At 46.8% G+C, this 16,388-nt stretch overlaps 1 protein-coding gene across 10 annotated transcripts in view; it reads left to right on the forward strand.

Moving 5' to 3' along the window:
* The first annotated feature begins 4,515 nt into the window (after nt 1-4,515).
* LOC144498931 (AMP deaminase 3-like) overlaps nt 4,516-16,388 on the forward strand; it is a 59,908-nt gene continuing 48,035 nt past the window's right edge. For 2 of the 10 annotated variants that reach the window (XM_078220854.1, XM_078220858.1), the window contains exons 1-2: nt 7,522-7,681; nt 15,145-15,370. In XM_078220854.1, coding sequence (XP_078076980.1) covers nt 15,150-15,370 — 221 coding nt within the window. In that variant the 5' untranslated portion in view covers nt 7,522-7,681; nt 15,145-15,149. Of the gene's footprint in view, nt 4,671-7,521; nt 7,682-7,845; nt 7,915-10,448; nt 11,952-15,144; nt 15,371-16,388 lie in introns of those variants that run through there. The other 8 variants (XM_078220860.1, XM_078220855.1, XM_078220859.1 and 5 more) reach the window with 8 other exon arrangements.

A 16,388-nucleotide genomic window follows, 5' to 3' on the forward strand; every position in this document is an offset into this window, starting at 1 on the left:
AGGGCAGAAAGTCCCGCCCTAGAGAGGGGGTTTGTGTGGCATTGGCAGTGACTATGAGAGTCAGTAAAGGTAGTTCCAGTAGATTAGATGGTTAAATTATGAGGACAGGTTACAGCATAAAGGAAGGCCATTCAGCCCATCATGCTCACTCTTTGAAAGAGCTATCCAATTCATCCTAATTCCCTCCCCCCCTACCCCCCGCTCTTACCCACAGTGATGAAGATGTTTTTTTGAAGCATTTACTCAGTTCCCTATTGAAAGTCACTATTGAATCCGCTTCCACTGCCCTTTCAGACAACACAACAACTCGATGCAGAAAAAATAACCTCCTCATCCCTTCTCTGTTCCTTTTGCCTGAAGTCTGTGTCTTCTGGTTAAAAACCCTCCTGCATTGGAAACAATTTTTCCTTACTTTCACTATCAAAGCCCTCAAAATATTGGCAAACCCGATGAAATCTCCCCTTCTCTACACTCAGGAGAACAACCCCAGCTTTGCCAATCTGTCCAAATCACTGAAATCCCTCATTCCTGGTATCATTCCAGTACAATGTCATTTCTCACATTATATAAACCCTTATTCAAGCAGCACTGTTGCTTTGGTTTTAGTCAGCACGTTATCTTTAGATCAGTGAGGTGACATTGTCTGGAATTTTCCCTGGGTTGCTGCACATATGATTCAATTCCCCCTCCCTGTATTGAGGTAAAGTGATCAGGGAGACTCGGATCAGAGGGCTGGGGAGGAGTGAGGGGACGCCAGCTCACTTCTTCTCACTCATTGGCCAGAATTGGCTGAAGGCCAAATTCTCCGTCCTCGTTGCAGCGGCAATGGGGTGTGAACAGCCGGAATATGTTGCACCCAACGTGTTCTTACAATGAGCCTCAGGCAGATAACAAATTGGTGTTGGTCTGAAACCCTTGCCACAAAACAGTTCCAAATTTGTTCATGTAGCTGAGTTTGGAATATAGTGTGTTAGAGTTTGTTAACATCCTGGGGGTTGCCATTGACCAGAAACAGACCAGGCCAGCCTACTAAAGCGGGTCAGAGGCTGAGAATTCTGTGTTAGGTAGCTCACCTCCTGACTCCCCAAAGCATAGAGGTCATAGAGTCATAGAGGTTTACAGCATGGAAACAGGCCCTTCGGCCCAACTTGTCCATGCCGCCCTTTTTTTTTAAAACCCCTAAACTAATCCCAATTGCCCGCATTTGGCCCATATCCCTCTCTACCCATCGTACCCATGTAACTATCTAAATGTTTTTTAAAAGATAAAATTGTACCCGCCTCTACCACTACCTTTGGCAGCTTGTTCCAGACACTCACCACCTTCTGTGTGAAAAAATTGCCCCTCTGGACACTTTTGTATCTCTCCCCTCTCACCTTAAACCTATGCCCTCTTGTTTTAGACTCCCCTACCTTTGGGAAAAGATATTGACCTTGTCTATGCCCCTCATTATTTTATAGACCTCTATAAGGTCATCCCTAAGCCTCCTACACTCCAGAGAAAAAAGTTCCAGTCTATTCAGCCTCTCCTTATAACTCAATCCATCAAGTCCCGGTAGCAGCCTAGTAAATCTTTTCTGCACTCTTCCTAGTTTGATAATATCTTTTCTATAATAGGGTGACCAGAATTGCACACAGTATTCCAAGTGTGGCCGTACCAATATCTTGTTCAACTTCAACAAGACATTCCAACTCCTGTATTCAATGTTCTGACCGATGAAACCAAGCATGCCGAATGCCTTCTTCACCACTCTGTCCACCTGTGACTCCACTTTCAAGGAGCTATGAACATGCATCCCCAGTTCTCTTTGTTCTGTAACTCTCCCCAACGCCCTACCATTAACTGAGTAAGTCCTGCCCTGGTTCAATCTACCAAAATGTATGCGCAACATCTGCAAAGCAAAAGCCAGGGGTGTGATGGAAAGTTTTCCAATTGACCAGACGATTGACCATTGTGGGTGCAGTGGTGGCGCAGTGGTTAGCACTGCTGCCTCATAGTACCAGTTCGATTCCCGGCTTGGGTCATTGTCTGTCCGGAGTCGGCATGTTCTCCCCGTGTCTGCGTGGGTTTCCTCCGGGTGCTCCGGTTTCCTTCCACAGTCTGAATGATGTGCTGGTTAGGCACATTGGCCATGCTAAATTCTCCCTCAGTGTACCTGAACAGGCGCCGGAGTGTGGCAACTAGGGGATTTTCACACTTAACTTCATTGCAGTGTTAATGTAAGCCTACTTGTGACACCAAGAAATTAACTTAAACTTAAACTGGGTGCAACTCCAACAACACTCAAGAAGCTCCAGGATAAAGCAGACCGCTTGACTGACAACCCATCACCACCTTATAGCACCCGCTCCCTCCACCACTGATGGCACAGTGGCAGCTATCTACAAGATGCACTGCGGCAACACAACAAAGTTCTTTTGACAGCACCTTTCAAAACTATCTATCACCCGGAAGGACAAGGACAGCGGACACAGGGGAGCACCACCACCTGCAAGTTCCCCTCCAAGTCACACACCATCCTGACTTGGAAATATATCGCCGTTCCTTCACAGTCGCTGAGTCAAAATCCTGGAACTCGTTTTCTGACATGACCACAGCAGTTGAAGAAGGCCGCTCACCATCACGTTCACAAGGGCAATTAAAGATGGGCAATAAATGCTGGTGTAGCTAGTAATGCCCACAACCTGTGAAAGAACAAATACATAAGTATTCCTAATCTTACACAGTTTAAACTAATATTCCCTGATCCTCCCCAATCTGGAATAATCCATCTATGGGGATGTATCCAGCCTTTCGCTATTGGCTATCCCTATATCAGGTCACTTCTAAGTTATCTCTAAAGTAAATAGATCAATATCCTGGAACCTATCCGAGCAGCTGAGGTTCCTTCCACTATAAATCATTCCTGTAGCTGCCCTCTGGACTTTTTCCAAGGTCAAAAAAATCACCTAACGTGTCGGGACACAGAAATTGCATTCTTGTTCTCTAGATGTAGTCTGAGCAGCAACCTTTACAGGGTGTTTTAAAAAATTCATTTACAGGGTGTAGGGCTTGCTTGCTAGGCCAGTATTTATTGCTCATCCCTAATTGCCCTTGAGAAGATAGTGGTGAGCTGCCTTTTTGAACTGCTGTAGAGCCTGAGGTGTAGATACATCCACAGTGCTGTTAAGGTTGGAGTTCCAGGATTTTGACCCAGTGACACTGAAGGAATGGCAATATTTTTCCAAGTCAGGGTGGTGAGTGATTTGGAGGGAAACCCTCAGGTGGTGGTGTTTCCACTTATCTGCCGACCTTGTCCTTCTAAATGCTAGCAGTTGTGGGGTTGGAAGGTGGTGCCTTAGTGAATTCCTGCAGTGCATCTTGTAGGTGGTAACCACTGTTGCTACTGTGCGCCAGTGATGGAGCGAGTGCATATTTGTAAAGGGGTGCCAAACAAGCAGGCTGCTTTGTTCTGGATGGTGTTGAGTTCCTTGTGTGTTGTTGGAGCTGCACTCATCCAGGCAAGTGGGGAGTATTCCATCACACTCCTGACTCGTGCCTTGTAGATGGTGGACAGGCTTTGGGGAATTAGGGGATGAGTTAGTCGCCGCAGGATTCCTAGCCTCTGACTGCTCTTGTAGTCACGGTATTTATAAGGCTACTTCAGTTCAGTTGAAATAGTGTCTACTAATTTATACTGGATGGTTCCATTAATACAGCCCAATACTTTGTTAACTGTAGCCTCAGTTTCTCAAAGTTGGTCACAAACTTTAATAAGAACTTTAATCTGTACACAATAACACAGATCTTTTTCTTGCTCAACCTCTTTCAGCACTGTTCCTTGACCTGCATGCTTAGTGTTGGACCTAACAAAATCCATGACACTATCTATTGTATTTACACTCTCCTCAGACATCTAAATCTCTTTGAATTGCACACCTGTACTGTCTTAACGTTTGTACAGATGTCAGTGTTACCTGTATACTTACTCACCATACTACCCACACTTCTGGTCGGCTCACTAATATTTGAATATGTATGATCGATCCCCTGGGGCATACCATTGGAAAAATATTGCCATTCCTTCAGTGTCACTGGGTCAAAATCCTGGACCTCCATTAGTAACATGTTTCCTGGTGGAACAATTTCCTCCTACAGTCTGAAAGACGTGCTGGTTAGGTGCATTGGCCATGCTAAATTCTCCCTCAGTGTACCCGAACAGGCGCCAGAGTGTGGTGATTAGGGGATTTTCACTGTAGCTTCATTGCAGCGTTAATGTAAGCCTACTTGTGACTAATAAATAAACTTTAACTTTGAAGCATTTAGATGACTATTTGAAATGCCGTAATATACCAGGCCACAGAGCAAATGCTGAAAAATGGGATTAGAATAGATAGGTGCTCGATGGCAGGCACAGACAAGATGGGCCGAAGGGTCTCTTTCTATGCTGTAAAACTCTATGACATAATGATATATTCAAAACACATGGATAACTGGTTCAGGTCACAATGTATTGTTACGCTATCAGATTGCGCTACCCTACAAGTAGAATAGGGCAGTGAATCAACTCCCTTTAAAGTCGGAGTCTGGGACATGTAATAGGAATGACTGACCCCACCGAACACTGGAAAATATTTACAGCAGAATCCAGTTTCTAAATGTGCCTGGTGCTTATCTCAGAAAAGGAACAGGTATGTCTCCACTCGGTGTCAGGAGTTTATTCCAATGATTCTGTCCTGATGTTGTGAAATTGAAAGGCAGGTCATGACAGGAAGAATGACTTTGCAGCTGTAACTGCTTCTGTGTCGGTGAATCTAAACGACTGGGCTTTCAAATCTTCACAGCTGCAGGGGGTTTGCTGTCTGTTTTAACTGACCGGCTCGGCGCGCAATCTTTAGCAGAGTCGTGGATAAGCTCTGTCATTCCTTCCCTCAACCTCCCTGACCCCTTTACCTCTTCCTCTTCCTTTCAGACATTCCTTGAGACTTACCTCTTTGACAAACCTTTTGGCCGCCACTGCTAATGTCTCCTAATTCTGCGTCAAATTTACTTGCTAACACTCCTGTGAAGCACCTTGAGATGTTTTGCAGTGTTGAAGGGCCTGCACGAATGCAAGTTGTTGTTGTTGTTGGCTGAGCCACTGCCCCATTGGTCTGTGTCCCCCACCCCCGACAAATGATGGATTGCATCAGTGAATGTTTGGATGACTGAGCAAGCAGGATTTCGTGTTGACCTGAGCACAGCTCAGGAAGTCAGGTGGTGCTGCGATCTATTATTTATAGCAGTCCAGCAATAAAAAAAACAGATGGAAGAAATTGTCTGCTCTGATAATAAAGAAGCCAGCGCTGTCCGCCAACCATCCACTCGCACACAAAAGCAAAATACTGCGGATGCTGGAAATCTGAAATAAAAACAGAAAATGCTGGGAATTCACAGTCGGTTTGACAACATCTGTGGAGAGAGAAATAGAGTTAACCTTTGTGAGCTTGCAACAGAACCTGAATGAGATAAATAACCAGGTAATCTCTAGTGATGTTGGTTGAGAGGTAAATAGTAACCAGGACACATGTAAGACATAGAAAATAGGGCACGGGTAGGCCATTCGGCCTGTGAGACTGCTCCACTATTTTTTTATTTTTTTAAAAATACTTTTCCAATTCAATCAAATCAAATTCAGAGTCTCAACAAGTTGAGACATTTCCGATCCAGGCTGACAAGACAGGACGGGAGACCAAAACCACCCTGTCCTGGGCCTGATCTACATGAGTCAAGCTGATTGGAGGAGGGGGAGGATCCCCCTCCAAGACTTGAGCTCATTTGCATCTTAGCCAAAAGGCCGAGATGCCGCTTTTAAAAATTGCTTCATATGAAACATATGAAGCCTCAGCGTAACGCCATGACCTCAACCAAGTGCAGATCCGATACTACACTTGATCTCGGCCAAACAACATGATCATGGTTGGGCCTCCAGCTCAACGTCACCCTCCAGCACTCCCCCCATACACCTTGACAGCTGTAGAATCTGGGAGAACTCATCTGCTCTTCCGCCATGGAATCTTTTGCATTTCCTTCAGAGGGTGAATGGATTTTGGCTTAGTGTCTCATCTGAAAGATGGCACTCCCAACAGTGTAGCACCTGCCTCCATCAGTGCAGTGCACTCTTAATACTGTATGTCCATCAGAGTAGCATTCCCTTAGCATTGCCCCTCTGACAGTGCTGCACACCCTCAGTACTGCCCTTCTACCATTGCAGAATGCCATCAGAAATGTCCCTCTGACAGTGCAGCACTCCCTTGGTACTGCCCCTCTGACAGTGCTGCATCCCCTCAGTACTGCGCCTCTGACAGTACAGCGCTTCCTCAGTACTGATCCTCTGACAGTGCAGCACTCCCTCAGTACTGACCCTCTGACAGTGTGGTGCTCCATCAGTACTGCCCCTCTGACAATGCAGCACTCCCTCAGTACTGACCCTCTGACAGTGCAGCACTCCCTCAGTACTGACCCTCTGACAGTACAGCATTCCCACAGTACTGACCCTCTGACAGTGCAGCACTCCCTCAGTACTGCCCCTCTGTCAGTGCAGCACTCCCTCAGTACTGACCCTCTGACAGTGCGGTGCTCCATCAGTACTGACCCTCTGACAATGCAGCACTCCCTCAGTACTGACCCTCTGACAGTGCAGCACTCCCTCAGTACTGACCCTCTGACAGTGCAGCGTTCCCTCAGTACTGCCCCTCTGACAGTGCAGCACTCCCTCAGTACTGACCCTCTGACAATTTAGCATTCCCTTAGTACTGCGCCCCCAGCAGTACAGTGCTCCCTCTGTACTGCCCTTGCGACTGCAGCACTCCCTCCATACAGCAGACCACCCCCACCAACACTCACCCGCATGCCTCACCCCAGTGCCCCAGATTGCCGAATGCAGTAATATTGAAGGTGACATAATAAAAGTATTAAAGATAATGAGCTGTTTTCAGAGAGAAAGTATGGGGAAGCTATTTCCTCTCGCAAATAGGTCAGTCACCGGCGATTATAGATTTAAAATATTTGCTAAAGGAATTAGATGGGAAATGTGTTCAGATCTGGAAGGCACAATCTGAAAGGACAGTGGAATCAGATTTGATAGGAGATTTCGAAAAGCTGTTAGCCTTGCATTTGGAAGGGAAAATAACATTTCTGGGCTCTGGGGAAGGGCATGGGAATGGGACTAATTGGCGTGGCGAGTCTCCCTGCTGTATTTTCTAAGTGTGATTCTGTGAGCCTCCGATCTGCAAACACAGATTGCATTGTGAATTCAATGAGCACTCCAGTAAAAAGACATTTTATCCACTTCCTAATGGGAGCTTTGATATGGTAGACACTAATCAATGCTTCGGGTTCCACCTAATTGTATCCAGTTACACGATCAACTGAATTAGTTTTACAATATGCAATCAATAAGTTTTTTTTAATTTGCCTCGTGCTGTTTATCCAGTTCATAAATCATCAAATATTTCCGGAATGTGGCTGGTGCTTATTAATGGGTGTCCCAAGGCAGGAACTGAGTGGCATTCGGTGCAATCAGGAGAGGAAGAGGGAGAGAGAGAGAGAGAGAGAGAGAGAGTGGAAGAGAGAGAGGGAGATAGAGATACATCTCTCCTATTGCCACTCTAAAGAGGGTTGGTGCTGCACTTGCTTTGAGTGGGTTCCTGAGCCACGCCAGGTAAGATCTTTCCTTCTGCAGTCACAGGCCTGAACGTTTCACTTGGTTGTCCAGGACGCGAATACCTTAAAATTAAATAACTCTCTGCAGCTGGCCCCCTTAAAGCAATCCTATCGAACCAAGAGCTGCCTGGCTTATTCGGTGCCTGAGGGAAGGTGTGGCTTAGTCAGGAAGGACTGGAAGGTGAGGTTTCGCTGCAGGTTGCCAGGGATTAATTTTACCCGACTGAAGTGGTATGTTTAACTTTTAAAAACACAAACAGAATCTCTTCAACGCTGCCAGAACTTAAGCAATTCTATTGGGAGTGACACTGGTGGAATTAGTATGGAATTGGACGGTTGGAGTTGGGATTCTTTCTGCCGTCCCAACTTAAACAGGTCAAGCCAGGTGTGTAGGAATATGACTGAGAGGCTGGGGTTGTTGCTGGGACGGTATCAGTGAGTTTCCAGTGGCTAGGTGATTACAATCAGGAGGTAATGTTACTGCAGACTCACGGTATTGCAGTGAGTGTGAGGCTGGAAACCAGACACCACTCGCTGCCTGCTGGAGTAAGGATTATTACCCCCCACAGCTACCTGGGGAGTCTCTAACATTCATGCAGGAAAGAGGGGCTGAGCAGAGGTGGCACAGTGGTTAGCACTGCTGCCTCACAGCCCCAGGATTCAGGTTCAATTCTGGTCTGTGTGGAGTTTGCACATTCTCCCCGTGTCTACGTGGGTTTCCTCCGGGTGCTCCGGTTTCCTCCCACACTCCAAAGATGTGCGGGTTAGATGGATTAGCCATGGTAAATGTATGGGGCTATAGGGATGGGGAGTGAGCCTGGGTAAGATGCTCTGTCAGAGAGTTAGTGCAAACTAGATGGGCCAAATGGTGTCTTCTGCATTGTAGGGATTCTATGATTCTATGAAATATAAGTATCTTGAAGGCATAGCTGTCCCACAAGTTGAGGTTGCATTTAATCAGTGGGAGGAGAGACCCACAGAGAAACAAAATGAAGCAAGTATTTACATTCTGGACATTACTCTTAAAGTAAAAAACAATTCCATATTGCTTTTACATTTAAGAAAATATTTAAGAGGGACTCCGCCTTGTATTGGTGAACTAGTCACATGTTAGTGAATTACTGCGGACTCTGGGCGGCACGGTAGCACAGTGGTTAGCACTGCTGCTTCACAGCTCCAGGGTCCCGGGTTCGATTCCCAGCTCGGGTCACTGTCTGTGTGGAGTTTGCACATTCTCCTCGTGTCTGCATGGGTTTCCTCCGGGTGCTCCGGTTTTACTCCCACAGTCCAAAGATGTGCGGGTTAGGTTGATTGGCCAGGTTAAAAATTGTCCCTTAGAGTCCTGGGATGCGTCGGTTAGAGGAATTAGCGGGTAAAATATGTGGGGGTAGGGCCTGGGTGGGATTGTGGTCGGTGCAGACTCGATGGGCCGAATGGCCTCTTTCTGCACTGTAGGGTTTCTATGTTTCATTTATTGGTTTCTAAATATTTTAGTGACTCAAAGTGCTCCTTTTAATGCCGGTGTCCTTGTTCATTTATATGGTCCAGCCACATAAACACAGTGACTACAAGAGCAGGTCGAAGTGATTAACCCACCTCCTGTCCACCATTTACAAAGCACAAGTCAGGAGAGTGATGGAATACTTTCCACTGGCCTGGCTAGTGCAGCTCCAACACTCAAGAAACTTGACGCCACCCGGGACAAAGCAGCCCACTTGATCGGCACCCCATTCACCGCCTTAAACATTTATTCCCTCCACAACTGATGCAGAGTGGTAGCAGTGTGCACCATGTACAAGATGCACTGCAGCAGCTTTCCAAGGTTCGTTGGGCAGCACCTTTGATACCCGGGACCTCTCGCACCCGGAAGGACAAGGGCAGCAGGGAGGACTATCAAGGCAAGGGAACATGAATGTTTGGACCCTGGGAAGTATAGAGGATCAGAGGGACCTTGGCGTGGATGTCCATAGATCTCTGAAGCCAGCAGGACAGGGTAGATAAGGTGGTTCAGAAGGCATATGGAATACTTGCCTTTATTAACAAAGGCATTGAATATACGAGCAAGGAGGTTATGATGGAGCTGTATAAAATGTTGGTTAGGCCACAGCTGGAGTACTGTGTGCAGTTCTGGTCACCTCACTATAGGAGGGAAGTGAATGCATTGGAGAAGGCGCAGAGGAGATTCACCCGGATGTTGCCCGGGATGGAGCGTTTCTGCTATGTAGAGAAGATGGTTAGGCTGGGGTTGTTTTTCTTGGAGCAGAGAAGGCTGATTGAGGAGTATAAAGTTATGAGGAGCATTGATAGGATGGATAGGAAGGAACTTTTCCCCTTAGCAGAGGGGTCAATAACTAGGGGCAGAGATTTAAGTTAAGGGGCAGGAGGGTTTTGGAGGATGTGAGGGAAAACCTTTTCACCCAGAGGGTAGTGGGAATCTGGAACTCGCTGCCTGAGAGGGTGGTAGAGGCGGGAATCCTCACGGTATTTAGATGAGCATTTGAAATGCCATAGCATACAAGGCTACTCAAATGCTGGAAAATGGGGTTAGAATAGATAGATGCTCGATTGCTGGCATGGGATCTCTTCCCGTGCTGTAAAACTCAATGATACCGTGACAATGACATGGAAATACCACCACCTGCAAGATCCCCTCCAACCCACTCACCATCCTGACATGGAAATAGATTGTGGTTCCTTCACTGTCCCTGGGTCAAAATCCTGGAATTCCCTCCCTAGCAGCACTGTGGGTGCACCTACAGCCCAGGGAGTGCGGGGGATGAAGAAAGCGCTTCCCCATCACCTTCTCAAGGGCAATCCGGGATGGGCAACAGCCAGCGACACTGATCTCTCATGAATGAATTACAAATGCCTCCTGTCCCACTAAGAGGAGTGAAATTGAGTAAAAAACCCCGCTCCCTGCGAGCCGGATGCTATTTGTTGCTGATCCCGTTCGGCTCCAGCCTCTGGCGGTGCCTCAGCTTCTTAAAATAGCGCAAGCCCCCGGAATAAAACCTGGAGCGGGCGGCTTATTGCAAAGCAGCGCCGGCTTAGACACTCCGGGAGCCGGACAGGGACTGAGAATGGCCGGGACCCCGGTCGTAGGTAAGGGGCCGGGGGGAGAGTGAGAGAGGGGAGCCGGAGGGGACACGGTAACCTTTCCAGCCCCAGGGGCTGTGCAATATTGGGAACCTGATTTTCCAGGGAGCTGTTTCAATTCCAGGGAGTTTCTCACTGGAGCATTACTGAGGGAGTTTCCCCCTGTTTGACTCAGTTTCCCCTTGTGAATTGGTGTCTGTATTCGGGTCTCCGCGGTTTCTGCACTGGGATGTTTCTGTCGTGGAGACCGCCAATGAGTTGAACATGAATCTGTAAAAAGATTTGCATTCCTATAGCGCCTCTCACGCTCTCCGGGAGGTCTATCTGTCCCAGAGTCAGAGTCGGTGAAGTGTAAAGTGAAGTGTAAGTCACTGTTGTAATGTAGGACAATCTATCCCAGAAGGAGCATGGCAAAAACAGGACAGGGTCTAAAGAGTTAAAGACCGAGGCATCATCATCTTTATCCCCTTGGACTCAGAATGAGTTTACCTGCAGTGCCTGAGGACTGAGTTACACAGCAGGACAGCCAGCGGTTCTGGATTCATTGCAGTTTCAAAGTTACAGGAGGTTTGGATGGAGTTAATGAGGAGGAAAGGTTTCCTCTGGGGAAGGCGTGTGTGCCGAGGACACGGGTGACTGGCAAAAAAAAGAGAGATTTCCTTCTTTATTGCAATGAGCTGTGCTGATCTTGTTCGCCCCTGTCTCTGCAAGGACAGTGGAAGCTGACTCAATAGTAACTTTCAAAAGGGAATTGGATAAAGACATGGCAAGGAAAGGTGTGTGAGGAAAAAGCAGAGGAGCAGGATGTCTCGAACAGCTCTCCCGTCAAGCTGACGACAAGCACGTAGTCCAACTGTGCTTATCAGTTTATGATTTTACAGTTTGACCTTTCGGTGACCCAGATCTGACTTTCCCCAATTCGACAGTGAGTCTAGCTTAAACGTTCCAATCCTCTACTGAGAATTTCCCCTCCAAGCTTCATGATAATACGTGGCGAGTCTTCGCACAAAACCGACGGCAATCTTAGAATTCCAACCACTGCTGCTTACAGGACAGAAACTGGCCATTCGGCCCAACTGTTCGAAACCTATCCATGTTCCACATGAGCCTCGTTCTACACCAAGCTATGAGCGGTTTATACTGCAGTCAAGGATCCACACACCAAGTTTCATGTAAGGAGGTAGGATTATTTCCATTGGAGGGGAGAATGGTAAAAAGGTGTGATGGAGGTTTGAGAGAGTGAGCAGGGAAAGGATATTCTTGGTGAGTCAGTGCTGACTAATGTAGTATTACAGAGTGAATGAGGAGGAATGTCTTTGCACAGGGGTTGTTGGATCATGGAATGTTTTACCATGGGGAGTGGCTGAAGCAGAGACCCTTGCAGGTTATGGGGAGAGAGAGCGGGATGTGGGAATAATTTGGGATTGATACAGGACTGTCGGGAGAGATTGGGGCAGTGGGATTAGTTTGAGATTGATGCAGGGCAATGGGGAGAGATGGGGTAGTGGGACTAGTTTATGATTGATACAGGGCTACGGGGAGAGAGTGGGGCAGTAGGATTAGTTTGTGATTGATACAGGGCTATGAGAGGAGAGTGGGGCAGTGGGATTAGTTGCGATTGATGCAAGGCTATGGGGAGAGAATGGGGCAGTGGGATTAGTTTGTGATTGATACAGGGCTATGGGGAGAGAGTGGGGCAGTGGGAATAGTTTGAGATTGATACAGGGCTATGGGGAGAGAGTGGGGCAGTGGGATTAGTTTGTGATTGATAGAGGGCTATGGGGAGAGAGTGGGGCAGTGGGATTAGTTTGTGATTGATACAGGGCTATGGGGAGAGAGTGGGGCAGTGGGATTAGTTTGTGATTGATAGAAGGTTATGGGGAGGATTACTTTGAGATTGATGCAGGGCTATAAGGAGGAAGCAGGGCAGTGGGATTAGATTGAAATTGATGCGAGGCCTTGGGGAGAGTGCGGAGAAGTGAGATTGGTTTTAGATTGATACCGGATTTTAGGGAGAGAGTGGGACACTGGGATTACTTAGTGATTGGGACAGGGATATGGGGAGAAACTGGGACAGTGGGATTAGTTGGGGATTGATACAGAGCTATGACGGAAGTCTCACGGCACAATGGGCAGCAACTAATGGATGGGCAGTGTGGATCAGATAGGTGCCAACCGGAAGGGGTTTGATCATCATTTCAGATGAGGTGGATTCGGGAGCTGCCTCCTTGCCCCACCTGTGATGGAAATCGTGGCACTGTGGGTCAGACCAGCCTTTGGACAGTGAACTGACAAAGACAGCGATGAGGAGAAAGCGAGGCAGTGGGGTTGTTTGAGGTTGACATAAGGCTATGGGGAGAGATTGGGCAATGGGGTTGTTTGAGCTTGAGGTAAGGCTATGTGGAGAGAGTGGGACAGACAAGAAGCTGAATGACATCTCTCTGAATGACATCTCTCTGAATGACATCTCTCTGAATGACATCTCTCTGAATGACATCTCTCTGAATGACATCTCTCTGAATGACATCTCTCTGAATGACATCTCTCTGAATGACATCTCTCTGAATGACATCTCTCTGAATGACATCTCTCTGAATGACATCTCTCTGAATGACATCTCTCTGCACTTTAAATTTTTGTGGTTCAGTGGGATGCTAAAACTGTGCACATACAATCCAACATTGGATTGGTTAATCTGTGGTTCAGTGCAATGCAGTGTTCTCTAATCTGTAACACCACTAAGTGAGAATGTAAAGATTTCAGAACTATAATCCTAGAAATACTGCATTTTCTGAAAGCAAAGTGCGAAAATAAATAGCAAACAGATTATCATAGAATAGTGCAACACAACCGGCCATTCGGCCCATTAAGTCTGTGTTGCAGAACTTCCCCAGAAACCAAACTCACTAAATTCAATAACTGATCCAAGTTATCTTAAAAAAGCATTTAATATTTGAGTCAGCACAATGCTATGAAAACAGCCTCTCCTTGCCCCTATCTGAGTTCTACAATGGCTCTAGCAAGTGAAGCCAGTGTAGTTCACAAAGACATCTGCCAGTGTTGTCACACCTAGATAATGAATTTTTGGTGGCAGTTAATTGTGTATTTATTAGATTAAAAAAATCACCCCAAACATGGACTCTAACAAACCACAGATACACTGGGTATATTAAGGAGTTTTCCAGGCTGTTAATCTTACTGTCATATTTGTTCTTATCATTGCCCCTGGCTTTACAGTCCTGACGTAGAAACAGGAATTGATCACTCAGCCTGTTCCACAATTTAACACCATGGCTGATCTGCATTCCATGTCTCCCTATCTATCATACCTTTGGCCAGCAAAAATCAATTGCTTTCAGGTTTAAGCTTGTTACTTGAATTACCATTGACTGCTTCTTGTGAGATAAGAGCTCCACACTACTTCTTGTGTGAAGAAGTCTTTCCTAACTTCTCACAGGAATAGCCTGACTCTAATTCTGAGGTGGTAGTTGCGCCGGAGCGTGGCGACTTCTTGCAAGCTGTGCCCAGCATACCCTCTAATTCTATATTTTACTCTCGTGCTATGCTTCTAAAACTCTATTCTAACTCTTTTGAATGGACCTACCTCGTTAAGTTGATCTTTCTCTACACCCTAGCTATGACTGTAACATTACATTCTGCACTCCCTCCTTTCCTTCTCTATGAATGGTATGCTTTGTCTGCATAGCCCTCAAGAAACAATGCTTTTCACTGTATGTTAATACATGTGACAATAATAAATCAAATCAGCTTCCCCCATCAGCGAAATATGTTTCTCTTGATCTACCCTGTCATAATCCTAAACGCTCCAATCTTCCTTGTTCCAGGGACAGCACGGTGGTACAATGATTAGCACCGTTGCCTCACAGAGCCAGGGACCCGGGTTCAATTCCTGGCTTGGGTTACTGTCTGTGTGGAGTTTGCACGTTCTTCCTGTGCCTGCGTGGGTTTCCTCCAGGAGTTCCGGTTTCCTCCCAAAATCCAAAGATGTGCAGGTTAGGTTGATTGGCCGTGCTAAATTATCCCTTTAGAGTTAGGGGGATTAGTAGGGTAAATACAAGGGGTTACGGGGATAGGGCCTGGCTGGGATTGTTGTTGGTGTAGACGCGATGGGCCGAATGGCCACCTTCTGCACTGTAGGAATTCTATGTATACAAGCCAAGTTTAGCCCCAGTTGCTATCCTTGGGTGAGATCAATTAACTTGACAGGTACTACTGATGAATCATTGCCCCCGGGCTGGCAGTTCTCAGAGAGAACATGTGAGCCTCTTCACTTCAGTTTGATTTGCACGAGCAAGGAACGTTCTAATGGCCCTTGGTTTTTCCTTTTTCCCTTTCCCTTCACAGCCGAGATGCCCAGGCAATTCCCAAAGATAGCACAGACAGAGGAGGATGAGCAAGTTCGAATCATAGCGGAGAAAGTCTTTGCTTCTGCTCTGCGTGAAGAGGACACCAAGGATGCGCTGTCTCTGTTTGACGTTGCTGAAGATTGCCCGATTGGTAAAAAGGAGGCCAAAGAGAGAGAGCTGCAGAAGGAGATCGCTGAGCAGCAATCAGAGACCACAGCAAAGAGGTCAGCCCTTCATTGTACAGGAGTGGTCACAGCTTGCGTTTGGAGCAATCCCAGTTTGACCTTGTAGTAGCGACGTTGGTCAGAAAGTTCATTGCTTATGCACCTTTGAAGGGAAATCATATAGCACAGGTTAAGGCAAATCAGCCCTTTGGCACGGTGGCACAGTGGTTAGCACTGCTGCCTCACAGCACCAAGGACCCGGGTTCAATTCCAGCCTCGGGTCTCTATCTGTGTAGATTTTGCACGTTCTCCCCGTATCTGTGTGGGTTTCGTCTGGGTGCTCCGGTTTCCCCCCCCAATCCAAAGGTATGCTGGTTAGTTTGATTGGCCATGCTAAATTGACCCCAGTGTCAGGGGGATTAGCAGGGTAAATATGAGGGGTTACGGGAATAGGCTCTGGGTGGGATTGTGCTCAGTGCAGACTCGATGGGCCGAATGGCCTCCTTCTGCACTGTAGGGATTCTATGATTCTATGATTTCTACTTGTGCCAGCTCTTTGAAAGAACTATCTAGTTAGTCCCACTCCCCTGCTCTTTCCCTGCAGTCCTGTAGGTAAATTTCCCTTCAAGTATTTATCTAATTCCCTTGTGAATGTAACTATTGAAACTGCTCCCCCCCCCTTCCAGCCAGTCCAATCCAGGTGCTGATAACTCCCTGCATGAAAACAAGTTCTCCTCATGTCTCCTCTGGTTCTTTTGATAATTGCCTTCAATCTGTGTCCTCTGGGTACTGACCCCCCCTCCTGCCAGTGAAAACAGTTTCTCCCTATCTAGTTTTAGGAACAATTCATCATTTTAAATGCATTACATTTCCCTGTCACCTCCTTAGTTTTTATGTAAACAATCCCAGTTTCTCTATTCTCTCAATATGACACAGTACTGTACGTTGTATTTAATCCTGTGCTGGCCCTGTCCTGTTAGTGTTTGATTAGACAGTATAGAGGGAGCTTTACTCTGTATCTAAATCATGGTATACCTGCTCGGAGAATGTTAGTTGAGGACAGTGTAGAGGAAACTTT

This window comes from Mustelus asterias, chromosome 9 (assembly GCF_964213995.1).
Source record: "Mustelus asterias chromosome 9, sMusAst1.hap1.1, whole genome shotgun sequence".
Classification (NCBI taxonomy): Eukaryota; Metazoa; Chordata; class Chondrichthyes; order Carcharhiniformes; family Triakidae; genus Mustelus; species Mustelus asterias.